Source organism: Strigops habroptila, chromosome 3 (genome assembly GCF_004027225.2).
Source record: "Strigops habroptila isolate Jane chromosome 3, bStrHab1.2.pri, whole genome shotgun sequence".
Classification (NCBI taxonomy): domain Eukaryota; kingdom Metazoa; phylum Chordata; class Aves; order Psittaciformes; family Psittacidae; genus Strigops; species Strigops habroptila.
The window spans coordinates 64,364,837-64,378,219 of NC_044279.2; the positions used below are offsets into that span (position 1 = coordinate 64,364,837).

Below are 13,383 nucleotides of genomic sequence, written 5' to 3' on the forward strand. Positions count from 1 at the left end.
AACCAGAATGAACAGGATAATACAAAAGCTGAACAGAATAATGGACTTTGCTAGTGCAGTGAAAGAAATACCTGCGAGATTATAAAAATGCCATTTCCAGCTATGCTCCCAGATTTCTCCATTCAGCTTCCACATGCCAACAGAAAATGCACATGATTCATGAACTTCATCATCATCATTAACACAACATTAGGATATATATAGCTATTATTATAACTAAATCACTAATTTTAAAATGTGCTCAGTCCCACAAAAATAGCACCCTTGTAAAGATACAGTCAAAGAATATGTTAGGCTAGAAGGTACTTTTAATCTCAAACTACTGAAACCACCGATCCTTTCACAAACTGTGGTACATCAAGACTTACCATGAGTGCTTTAAAAGCATCACAACCAAAGTTTTCTCCCAGCTAAGACTTGTGATGAGCTCTTCTTCTGACTGTCCTGTTACCAACCTTCCTTTCTAGCTCTCTTTACATTTCCCCTCCATCTGTGTGTCTTGTCATGGGAACACAGGCTGAACCAACAGCGTGGAGTGACAGGACTCAATGGGAGACATAAAAATTACTCACTTTCTTTATAAAATTTCTCTCTCCAGAACACTTGCTGCTGGAGGGATGTTTCCACTTCATGATCAGAGAAGGAAGGGAGAGAGCAAGACCGCTCCAGCTGGCAGCCAGCTGAAGAGTACTAACAGAAAATCCCTAAAGTTCAAGCACATGGAGGCATCTCACTTCTCCTCTTGTCACAGTAATGATTGTATTGTGCAAAATCACTAGCTAGCTTCAGGATCCCTGTTGCTCTCAGTATTTTCGTCTACACAGGAAGGAAAATGCATATAAATGCCTGATAAGCATGCTAAAGCAATAATAATCTGCATAAATATGTACAAACTCATCTTGTAAATCAGAACTACTACAATAGCAGCTGATTTAAAAACCACTTCTTTATGCTGATGCCAACTTTTAAACACCCCTCAGCCCCTGCAGCAATTCATTTTCAGGAAGGTTTTAAGGAGTAAACATCACTCGTGCATGTCTCATAAGTTCTGGTCCTTGTTCCAGCTGTTTCTCAAGACTTTTGGGGTCCCCTGCCCAGCTTGCCAGCATCTAACATGGTGTTAAAAGGGCAGAGTAAGTCTCAAGCTCTTACAGTCTTAGTGGCTAGGCGTGGCAACCACAGCTTTCCAGCCATACCACGTGCCTCCCTGGAACATCAGGCAGGCTCTCATCAGGAAGCCAAATGCTTCCCTTGTACTGGAATCCAGGCATGAGCATTAAAGAAACTGGTAAGTCAGAAGAGACAAGGACTGTTTTATTAAGTAGAAATTAATATATAGAATCACATAAGTATCAAAAAACACATGAAAGAAAAACTTTGTAGTTGCAACAGTTCTGAGATCCTTTCTCTAGCTAAGTCTCTCTATTAATATTTTCATAAATAAATGTGAAGGCAGAGGTCACTGACTGAATGTGAAATGTCTTTCTAGTGGAACACTTGTGCATGTCCACACTGGCACAGAGGTGCTGATCTCCATGGACAACGCACAGCTTTCCGAGACATTCTCATACTCCTGGATAAGGCCACTGAGGATGTTTTTTCATGTAAATCAAGAGATAGGCTGTTTCTCCCCTGTGGAAACGAAGAAAAGGCAAAACAAGATGTCTGTTTGAAGATATAGGCTGCAAGTAACCTCCCAGCTTTGGTCCTCCTCAGCTTTTTGAGGTTTGTGTCAACTGAACCAGCCCTCTCCAGTGTTCCCTAAGGCATCATATTGACTCCCTGGCAGCACTATAGCTTACAGGAGGGATTCTGCTCTCCTGTATCTCCAGTACATCCCTGGCAATATAAAGTTCAAACCATTTGTCTTCACTCTTTTTGCTACCCTCATTCCAAACCCCAGAGCAATATTTGGTAAAAACAGATACGTTTGCTTACCAGTGGAGGTTGGAATGTCCATAGGTGCATTTCACATCATCCCACGATACCTAGAGAAGAAAATCACAAGAGGAGGCTGGTAAAAGCTCTCAAGAGATGGGCACATTGTAATACCAGCATAGCAATTCTCTTAAGAGTGGTATAAATGGTACTTCCAGGAACTAAACACCCGTTAACAAATCAGTTTATTGTTTTTGCCTCTTGAGGAAAAACAGTTCTTTTCCTTCTTCTGAACACATACATTAAACAGACCCAGAGTATATAAAGTAGGGTATACAGTGAATGGCTGCTTCTGCAAATTGCAAACCAGAACCCAAGGCCTTGTTTGGTACAGGAGCTAGAGCAGCTCTGCCCTCAGCTCAACTGTGGTAGAAGAATGAGGCGCACGGAGCTCTGCAGCTTCTATTTTCTTTCCTGGTTCTCTTTAGTCAGCAGTCAGGCAGACCGAATGAGAGCTGGAGGAGTATCCAGGAAGCTACAAAAGAAATGTGGATTTGTCTCCTCACCTGGCAAACCTCAGAGTCGTTGAAGCAATACCATTTACATTCTGTGAGACTTCGAATATAGGCACAGTAGTGTCCACAGCTAATTGATCCTGAATGAGCAATGACAGCAAAAAGGTCATACTGCCAGCCAGCCTGTGAAGAACCACAAAGAGTAACTTTCAGTGCAGCAATTTTCATTTGCCATTGGCTGAAGAGATTCAGCAGCCACGACAGCAAGAACGTGTGTTTCATGAGGAAAAAGGAGACAGATTAGATTGGCCTTGAGGATCCTGCCTTTTCTGTTCTTACCCTCAGAGTTTTGCCTGCCAGCTATGGCTGGCAGCCTCCCTGGCTTCCTGAACACAGAAAGGCTGTAGGACAGCAAAGGGGCAGCAAAGGGGGATACACTGCAGCCAACGCTGCACCACTGAAGTTTGGCTGTTGCCACACTTTCCCTTGTTACTTCTCAGTAAGGGGAACAGATCCACCCTCAGCTGCCTGGCAAAGCTGTCGCCTCCCTGCTAACCTCAACTCTGTGGCAAACAACACTACATGGGAAACCGCCAGGAATGGAATTCTCCTGTCTTGGACTGGTGATCTCTGCAAAGCAGTAGGTCTGCTGCTCACACTGAGACCATCTTGAGCTAGAGGCCAAACAGCACAACAGAAGTTGCCTCTAAAAGACACTGTTTACAATACCTGGATATGGTCATCCAAATGAACTGTGTTTTAGTCTTTTCTTTAGTATATTTAGAAATGGAAGAAAAATTTTATGTTAAACACTCTCAGAAAAAAAGAAGTTGGGGTCTTATTTGTAAAGCCTCTTTTTTGTCCTTGTGGCAGAAAGCTCCAGTTATGATGCCGTTGGTGATTTAATCTGAGTACAGAAAGTTGAATAATGCCCGAACTACTTAAAATCATAAGATGTGAGACAGCACCAGGCACAGGTAAAGCCTGAGACATATACATTTTTAAAACAGGTGCTTTGAACTGAGGCAAGTACTGATGTCGTCTCTTAAGTTTTTATGAGACTTGAGCAGAGAGGAGGAGAAAATGCCCTTTTTAAACAGGGCATTAGGAGTATCTCACCTTTTCATTGTCATCTGCTTGGCACTGACTTTCTGTCAAGACTGCATTGAAATCAAGGTCTTGTGGGAATGGCAGATAGTGACTAAGCTTGTGAATGTTGGCTGATTTTTCGAAGCAGAAGCGCTTCAGGTGTATGGTCAGGGTCTGTGGCAGATGGACTAGCTTCATGCTCTGTAAAGCAATAAATAACACAAATGAAAACTAAGGAACAAGCCCTGGAGAAGTGGGGTGGAAACAACCATTGCCACCCAACAAATGCAGCCCAGAGAAGAGTCAGAGCTACAATGAATGATTGCCAGTTCCACTGGACAGCAGATGCCTTTGTAGCTCATCTGAAGCTGTGATAAGCAAGTTTCTCAACTTCAGCATTGGATGTCTCAAGGGCTGTTTTATTTCTAACCTGCTTTCTTAACTCTGGGTTAGTAGCACCAGGTAGGTGAGGAGAGGCAAACAAATTTTCTTGTGACATGTGGCCACCAGAGCTCCACGGAGGATGCCAAGCTCACAGCTCATCCCTTTCAGCACTGCCTTTGTTGATATTACTGCTGCTGCCATGGCTGCCACCAAGACATATGGAGGCATTGTGGCCTTGGAGGAGACTCAATGGTGACAATGTTGTGGAAAGTGCCTCCGAGCCTTGAGCTGAAGCAGTCTCCCCCCCAGCCTCTCTTTGCCAGCTGATGAATTATCTGTTTCATGAAGAGGCAAATGCATTGAAGAGATCAACACTGTAAAAAATCGGAAGCCCAGTGGAAAGCAGGGAAGAAAGGAAATCACCCTACAATATCCTACTTTTATGTGTATGCACAGCTCCAGTAACATGTTCTTGTCTACCCCTGGAGCTATGCAGCAGTACAGAGCCTCACAACAGAAACACAACATAGACTCATAGAATCACAGAATGGTTTGGGTTGGAAATGACCTTAAGATCATCCAGTTCCAACTCCCCTGCCATGGGCACGGATGCCTCACACTAACATAAACCAACTTTTCTGCTGGTACAGAAATGCTACAACCCTTGGTGACTTACGTGAAAACCCACAAAATCATTCTTTTGTTGCTAGAGCTACAACTACAGTAAGGAACTTCCTAACAGGAAAGATGCGTGTGGTTTATATCTAGCTGACATTGCTGCACTGACAAAGCTTTGTATTGTTGATCTCCTCAAACTGATATGGTTGAGCCCTTTCCCCACCCTTCCCAGTCCTAAAGAGAGTTCTGTGTAGAAGAGAAATATGGGGAAATAATTATCTGATTACCTGCAGAAAAGGTGTTTTCCTTCCACACTGGTCACAGAAACACATGTTGTGACCAGTCAGCTCTTCTGGATGGAAAAAGTATTGCAGGCAGTCCTTCTAAGAAGATAGAGGAGATGTCTTTCAACTGAATTCCTTCAAGCTGGATTTTTATTTATACCTTTTTTCACAGGGTACAAACAAACAGCAAAGCTACAGAAGGCATATTGTATTCAAAGGACAAAAGATTGGCTATAAAAAGGCACCCCTTTTCTTCTTACCTGCTGCTGTGATTACATTAGTTGGAAGAAAAAAAAGTAAAGTACTTTATGAAAGTCTTCTATACCTACTTCAAAGCCTTAGGGGTTTTGAAAAAGTTTCCTTTAGGCTGAAACAGCATAAAGTGGTCAGATAATAAATAAGGCCCAATGGTCCACTGTCACCTGAAAAATCCAGTCTATTTTGTGGCATCACCTAGATAGCCACTATCACTGCTGCACCTTGATATCAAACAGTAGTACTGGTGTAACAGTAAAAGAACACTGCACTGAGGAAATGTAGTGTGTCTGGCCAGGGATTACAAGTTACCTAGGGCACCTCAGTGTGGTATCTAAGTTCCCACAGGTACACATCACTGGGTAGTATGAGTCTTTGAGTCTTACAGAGTATTTAGTCAACACTCTTTTTAGAAAGGTGATTCAAGGACTTTATTTTCCATCCCAAAAATTGAACACAGTTTTTGAGAAATTCAGAAACCCTCAAAATAAAGAAGAAACTTGAATGAGAAAAGATTATCTCAGAGTACCAGACACCCTGCAGAGATTCTTACAGAGATTCTAGATGAGTCACAAGAGACACCAGTTCTGCAAAGAGAAAGCTCCCACAGTAAACAGAGTGTAACCTTCTTCCTAAGGAAACAGTGCTGGCACTAACTTACCAGAGTCTTCAGCATGCGGCAATTGGAATCCAGCAGCGGGAGTGGAAGGGTTAACATGCTGCTGTTCCTCTTTTCCTCAAAAGAGCATTTCTGACAGGCCAGGTGCTCCTGTACGCAGATAGTGTACAAGTCATTCAGGTCTTCAACCTGGAGGGGTAAAAAAAAGGCCAAAACAAGGCTTATGAGGAACACAGCTGAGGCATTTCCCTCTGTGGGTAGGAAAGCCCATGTGGACACGTTTCTTCACACGATGTTACTGCTTTAAGGCTTGACCCCAGACCTGACACTGAGTTACATGGACAGAGTACTTCCCACCATTTAGTGGAGAACAACTACTTCCCCTCATCCCATAGCAGAGGGGAAAGACACAGCCTATGACAAGACGAGACAGTTGAATGTCTGCTTTGATAAAGAATTTTACTGTTTCATTTGGAACTGCAACAGGAGCCTGTCTTCTGTAGGAATAAAACTATGGCAGTGGGTTGAGGAAGAGTCACTTTTCTCTTTCTTTCCACAGCTCCCCTGGGAGGAACTGTGGAAAGAAAGGCACAGTAGTGTCCACAGCCATACATAACATACCAACAGTGAATAATTATAATGAAATGCACATGGTTGACTTCAAAGAACTGAGAAGCTGTGTCAAGACACACCAGTGTTGCAAAAAATCAAACTTTTTGTTATTAATTGGCTCTCCCATTAGAACGGAGCTCTGGAATGCCCAAAAAGTAGAATGAACAGAAGTTAAATGTGATTCATAATATTGAAGCCTATGTAATCAAGATTCCCTCTCCCATTAGACCACACATGACAAGGGCCAAAAGATCTTGTGTTCTTTTCAGTGATTGTTCTTACCAGTTCTGGCTTTTTCATCTGCCTCTTTATCAAGTTCCAGAGAGTCAGAAAGAGCTGAGCAGCATCATGCTGCACAAACACTGAACAAACAGAAAACACAACCTCGATCAGTATAATGAACAGCACCCAGCAGACTTCCCATAGATGGCAAAGGGAGATTCATTGTTCCCCATCAGATCCAGTCTCTTCTTGCCCTGCCACTCCCTGCCAGGGACAGAGTTTAGACTGGAGACAAGCTGCAATGTCTCCATATGACCCAGACAGGCAGTGGGAAAAGATGGGAGGGCTCAAATGCCCCATTGTAGAACCCAGTGCAAAAGTCATGTCCTTGTCACCAGATGCAGTGCTGTCCCTTTTTGGCTTTTATATGATAAAGGTCAGGGCATTTGGATATACCGTGTGTATATGCACACGTAAACAGACCCTCAGCATCCCATTGTCACCGATCCCCCATGCATTTAACACTCTCCTTTGGGACCCTGCCCAGGTGGGAGGTTAAGCCAGCAAATTCTTTTCTCTGCCCTTATAACAAGGAACAGGAAGGGTATGGTTTCTATCCTTGTGGATCTGGGTGAACTCAGTGTCTTTTCCACACGATCCCTTCCTTCTAATAATAAATAGCAGCTGTTTCACTATTATCATGCTGGTATAGCAAGACAAATCACAGGATAAGCTGTCCTCTCTCTGCCCTGCACAGCCCTTTCCCTCTGGCCGGTATCAGTAGCTGAGTCTTCCAACAGTCTGATAGTCTTCCTACCCTTTTGACATCAGCAAGGACATCTGGCAGGGGCTTTTTCTTGTATTTTTCCCTCTTCACAAGTAAGACACAGCATCTCTCTCACTACTGGGAGAGCTATAAAGAGCACTACATCATCATGTACCTAACTCCCCACGTTTCTGAATCTCTGAATAAGATGTCAGAGTTTGCACTGCTTGTTTAATGCTTGAAAATTAACACCCCTGATCTGCAGACAGAGGTGGGCATGAGGTGGCGCTGCTTACGTTTCACTTTGAATACCGACAGACAGTAAGCGAGTGCTATGGGATAAACAGCTTTCCGCTTGCCACACTGCATTTCCTCCAACAGCAGGAGCATCTGGTATGGGACATTCCTTTTCTTCTGCTCAGCACATAGTGGCACCGTGATCCTATAAAAAGAAGTGACATGAATGGTAATCGAGTGGGATGATGGAGAAATATTAGACATCACACCTGAAGAAGCAGAGGGGGATAGCACAGATGATAGCAACTCAAGAGGAACCTGAATGGGCTTGTTTCCAGCCAAAGAAGGAAAAAGGGGAAGCAGACACCTGCACTAGCTCATCCCACAGTGCAGGCTGACAGTTCTGAAGTAAAAGGCTGCAATTCTAAGTTGGCCTGCTCCTGAATAAGGGGCAAACCGAACAGGACCTGAAGTGCTTTCTGGGCTCTAGAAACAACATTCTGGTTACAGCCAGTTTTAGGCTGTTCTTGCCTCTGAGCTGGTCATGCCTTGATTCTCAACATAACCTTAAAATTTCATCAGCACGTATATAATGCTTGTATTTCAAACAGATGCCAACTGGAAAGCTCTTTACCCTTCCTAAATACATTGCAGTCCACAGGTTTTTCTAATTCTTTCTTCAAATACCACTGGTAACCTACTATCTCATTATGCCCATTTATGACACTTCTCATCTCTGCATGCCCGTAACTTGTCTTCTTCCCTCTTTGCACACTGGTGAGCATATAAGAAATTTGGAGAAAAGAGGACTGAATAGGAATGATCCACTTAGATGATTAAAACTGCAGTGAGCTGAGTAAACTAAAAGCAAATCAAACCAGTTATTAGTGTGACTGGTAGGGAGGCAGAAGCCCAAATCCTCTTCACAAACAAGTAGAAAGCACAGTCAAGCAAAACAAAATAACGCTATGTATTTGCCCTCTGCAACAACACTTACTTTTCTGTATCAGGTGCTAGCCAGGACAAGCAGAGGACAGAGGCTGTGGATCACAATGTGTTTACATTTACATGCTTACAGTCACAAAATGAATAGTGGGTTACACACAACACATCCTTTACTTACAGCAGTGTATGAGTAAACAAGGAATAAAATCATGTCCTGTTACAAAAAAGAGATACAAGTCTTGAAGACTCAGTTCAAGGCTGTAGCTTAGCAGCGTGCAAATGGTACATGAATCAGAGATGACTAACAAGTCATCTGCAGCTGCTACCTTTTGCAGGCCCTAGTCTGTCTATGACAGGCACAAGGCAGAGACCTTGCTGAGTGAGCTGAAAGCACTTTGCTAGCACCTTGATGATCCAAGCCTTCAAATGTACCTCACATATAAAAAAAGGAGTGGAGACAACAGAGCAACAATGGAAGTATCTCAGGTAGTTCAAACCAGTAGTACCTTCGAAGTATTCTTGTGAAGCGTATATTCATGAAGAACACTTGGAGCAGAGAGTTCAAACAGCAGCTCTGTCCAACGTTGTACAGTCCAATAGCTTCTGTAGGCACAGAAAAAGAGGAAGTGAGGCCTAGAAATAGGTACAAGAAAAGAAAGTGGCAATTATTTGAAAGAGGCAAACTCCTCTTGCACATATTCAGCCATTCAGGGTATAGGCACAGCATCTTGGGCAGATCTGAGAAAGTGTTCAATCTTATTCTTACGTTGCTCAAGCAGATAACATGTATTTTTGTTTGGCAACTGACAGGAAAAATCCAAATAAGCTTGGATTATGATACTCAGATATCTCCCTGCTCCTCTCTTTTCAGTCCTTTCGTAACACACCTAAACATAAAATAAAAAACCCCACAGAAGTCAAAGGCTGCCTGTATGAGGATTTTTATTTACCCTTTACCCAGCCAGGCCTAATAACAAGATGGAGAGCTACATGTGGGACCACATGCTAGCTATCCACCATACAGGCTTCAGGTTTCCCCTTCAGCCTACCTCTGCTGTTCTTTGTCTCCATTTCAAAGAAAGGAACTAGGTTGAGAGAAGTGGAAAAAAGAAGTCACAGCTGTTCGTTCTGCATCTAAAAAGACCCCAAGTAGTGTAAGTAACCATGGACAGAAATGAGAAGGTTTTCTTCTGGATTCATCACCAAAGGGAGAGAGGACATGGAATGGAAACTCAGAACAACTCTGTAATGCATAGAGTTGGTGTTAGGGGTGGGCTGTAGCTGAGGTAGAACAGTATGTGCACCTGAAGTACTGATGGAAGCTTTTGAGAGGCCAGTCTAGTGATGCAGCAGAATAACTAGGGCCTAGTCCATGGTTCAGCAAATCCAGAAGCAATGCTGGCTGTGTTTGGAAAGAGACAGGACCAGCATCTAGACCTTTTTGGCTACAGTGGCCAATTTGAGGACTCAAAATGGGAAAAAGCTCTGAGATCCTCATATAATCCCTTTCCAAAAAAAAAAAAAACCCAAAATGGTTACTTGGCAGGGCAAAATGAGAATCACCTATACATTCCCCAGTGAAGAGGTAAAGAATAGGAGAAAACATAGCCTAAGGACAGAAAATGGAACAGCAGGTATTAGAAAGTATGAGTGAAGAATAGACAAAACATTATCACCATTTTTTAAGTCTGCCACACCAAAGACTGACGTTAGCCTCTGGACTTTAGCCTTCAGATCTTCAGCTTCCTCTTCATTATTTTGTACTTCTGCTTCTGCCTTCATAGTCTCACTTAGTGCCATCTCTAGTTTTCTGCTTGTTTCTTGACGTCCACTTCTTTGTCCCATCAACAATACTTTACAAAGACAGAAGGGCTGCATAAAGACACAGAAAGATCAGAAAGAGGAGGAGCACCTAGAAACACAGGATTTGTCTTTGTATGTGATATTTTCATTATGAAAAAGCTGGAATGTCAATAAAATTAGTAAGATTACTGCAACAGCATTTGATATATTTAAATTAACATGGGGTATTGTAGGTGTGCTGGCTATTGGCAAGGTAACAGACACGGAGCTTGATGGCAATTGCACATCTTGTTCTCTTCCTTTTGGAGCTAAATAAATAAATGAACCTCTGGTTCCATAGAAACAGCTCCACCGGGAACTGCAGACGTCCCTGTTCATGAAGATTTGGTAAATAACAGGATTAAAATTGTGCAAATGGCAGATGTTGCAAAACTCCTCTGTTTAGTAAAAGTAATGCTTTATCACCCGAAGTATCCCAAGCATTCGAAAGGGCAAGTTTCACCTTCTCTAGCCTTTTGAGTTGATAAGCATTAGTTTGTTTTCTGTACCAGGCTCTCTGCATTGTTTTCTAGTCACAGCTCTACTGCGGCACTTGGGACTGTAATTTTAAAAGCATTTAAGCACCTAAATCTTGGGTGGTTTTTTATGCTCCTTCAAGTGATCACAGGCAAAGTAACTGTTTAAGCAAGAGAACCGTTATAATGCCTTGATTTGTAAGGGAATATTGAACAGACTATCACACTTGACAGTCTCTCATAACTTATCTCCTGGCTACTGAACTAAAAGATTAAAAAAGTCACCAAACTAAAGCAAAGTAAAAATACACAGGGCAAAGCAATGTGACAAATGTTCGAATGCATTTACACAGAAATGAAACTTTTTTAAAGCCCACTTCCAACAGGAAGGTAGAATCAGGAAAAAAAAAAAGAAAAAAAGATATGCTTATGGAAGAATTCATGAGGATGGAAAAATAAAACACAACCAAATACTGAGAAGTTATTATTCTACAAATATTAAATAGCACATAAACTGAACCTGAGGCCAGCTGCTGAAAGAATGAAGAATAAGCAAAAAATCCTGGTTCTACTTTTCACAAAAAGAAAATCTTTGCTTTAAAAGCATGTTATTTTTCAGATTAACTGTGCCTTATAATGCTAAATATCAAAGTTCCTTAAGATTGAGGCAGGGGCACTAGAAATTGGGGGGTTTTCCCCCAGTTATTGCATTTAATCTCAAGTATAGTTTTTCCCAACTGTACTTTTGAGTCCTTACTTTTGAAGATTACTTTTGAACTCTTGGTGTCATAGACTCAGATTCTCTAAATATTTTCAAATTTGCTGAGAAGTTTTATTGGGGGGGGAATAAACTCAGACATTCAATAATAGATTCAAAAATAGTACTTTTTATATCCAAACCCAGTGATTAGCATAGCTACACTGGAAAAGAGAAATTTTATTTGACTTCTTCCTCTGCAAAACAGCATCTGAACTCACATTGCCTCTTCCCCTGGCAAAGATTTAATGAGGCATTCACGTTTCTGAAAGCCCAGCTGGAGCACGAGCCCATCTGTGCTTGTACCGCGAGAGCCACTGGCTTTAGTTGGTACAATATCGTTCAGGAGGTAAGTAATACAGCCAGTGGGGATGCCAAAAGAGACAGAAAGGAGGGGGATAGGCAGGGCAGAGGTACCTAAACAACAACTAGAGATGTACTGGGGATGAGGTGAACTTGCAAGACACAGCTTTTGGCAGGAGACGTAGGATTAAGGTGGCAGTGGGTGAAAGAGCAACCTAACGTCTAAAAGGCTTTGGGTGACTTGAGAAATAAGTGGAAAGATATTAGGGCAGATACAGAGATGGGAAGATTTGGGTCTCTGGCTTGATAAAACCATCCCCCAGGCACAACTAGTGGGAACCCAGGTGTGGGAGCAGGGACACGAACACGATTTCCCAATCCTTGCACAGAACTGCCGTATTTTGGCTATCAGAAATAGGGCATTCCTAAGATTTGTGCTTTACCTTCCTTTCCCCGCATAACTGTATAAGAAACCTGGTGAGGAGCGGGCTCCGCTCTTGCCCATACTTTGTCCTCTCTCACTGGAGGAGCAGGGTTGTTTCTCAGTTTCCTTTGCACGTCAGGGGCAGGACTCAGTACCGCTCCCTCAATGCACATGGCTTGGCCACACTAAAACCAGTCAGAGAAAAAGTAGCGGCGATACCCTCCTCATACCCTCCACCTCATAATCATCAAGCTCTCTCAACTTGCCCCCCGCCTGCCCGGTCTCCTCCCTTTCACCCTAGCCTGCTCCACAGCCTATCCATCCTTCCAAGACACCAGCCTCTCACGGTAAACCACCAACAGCCCTGTACCGCAGCTCCCAAAGCCCCTCTCTGCCAGAGAGGACCACCACCTCTGCCCCACATCACCTCCACCATCGTCACTTCTTTCCTCTCACTGGTACCCTGGGGAGCAGGTGGCCAAGGGGATGGTGCTGGGGCTGGAGGAGGGCTGCGAGGCAGCAGCCCTGGGATGCTCCTAGAAGGGCTGCCCCAGGGACTCAACCCTTCACCCCCATACTCCTCTCGGATGCGACTGACATGAGATTTCCCGCTCTGCTGTCAAACTCCGTGTTTGTTCAGCTCCCTTTTCCCCCTCTCCTTTCCTTCCTCCCGGCACCCTGTGGCTCTAGCTCATCCTACCTGACGAAAGAAGCAAGAGGGTTCCTCACCAATTCCCGCAGCTTCGGCGGGTCCTCACATTCACAGCCTCGGGGGCTCGGACACCGCGTCGCCCCGGAGCGATCCTGAGGATCACCTCAGCCTGTCGGGTCGGTCCAGCCCTGCCCAGACACCGGACGGCCGCCGGCAGCGAGCGAGGCGCCCCGGGGCCGCGGAGGGCAGCGTGGAGGCGGCTGCGGCGGCGGTGCTGCCGGTCGGAGTGCGGCCGCCTCGCCTCTCCCCTCGCTGGCTGCGTCAGAGGGCAGCAGCGCCCGCTCGCCGCTTAGTTTTCATTTCCCGCTCCGCAGAGCGCAGGCACAGAAAGTGAAACTCGCTCCGCTGCGGCCAGAAAGTGAAACTCGCTCCGCCGCGGCCCGCCCCTGGGCAGCGCGGCACACCCGGTGCGGTGGGACGGGATGTGAGAAAGGCGGCCGGGGAT

General features: G+C 44.2%; 1 protein-coding gene across 6 annotated transcripts; it reads right to left on the minus strand.

The window, feature by feature from the left end:
- Nucleotides 1-13,166, minus strand: USP18 (ubiquitin specific peptidase 18). 6 transcript variants are annotated; one of them, XR_003990708.1, is made up of 12 exons: nucleotides 12,927-13,162; nucleotides 10,101-10,277; nucleotides 8,931-9,057; nucleotides 7,539-7,684; nucleotides 6,537-6,616; nucleotides 5,685-5,831; nucleotides 4,772-4,867; nucleotides 3,513-3,683; nucleotides 2,445-2,576; nucleotides 1,939-1,988; nucleotides 1,468-1,632; nucleotides 1-1,109 (listed from the first exon to the last, which is right to left on the minus strand). XR_003990708.1 is itself a non-coding variant. In XM_030480651.1 (11 exons), the coding sequence occupies exons 2-11, from the start codon at nucleotides 10,267-10,269 to the stop codon at nucleotides 1,566-1,568; spliced, it is 1,185 nt and encodes a 394-aa protein (XP_030336511.1). In that variant the 5' UTR covers nucleotides 10,270-10,277; nucleotides 12,956-13,162; the 3' UTR covers nucleotides 1-1,565. The 6 variants fall into 6 exon arrangements, 5 of the variants coding, with proteins under 5 accessions (XP_030336511.1, XP_030336512.1, XP_030336510.1 ...); XM_030480651.1 differs by having other exon boundaries at nucleotides 1-1,632; nucleotides 12,956-13,162; XM_030480652.1 differs by having other exon boundaries at nucleotides 1-1,632; nucleotides 8,931-9,027.
- Between the last annotated feature and the right edge of the window lie 217 nt (nucleotides 13,167-13,383).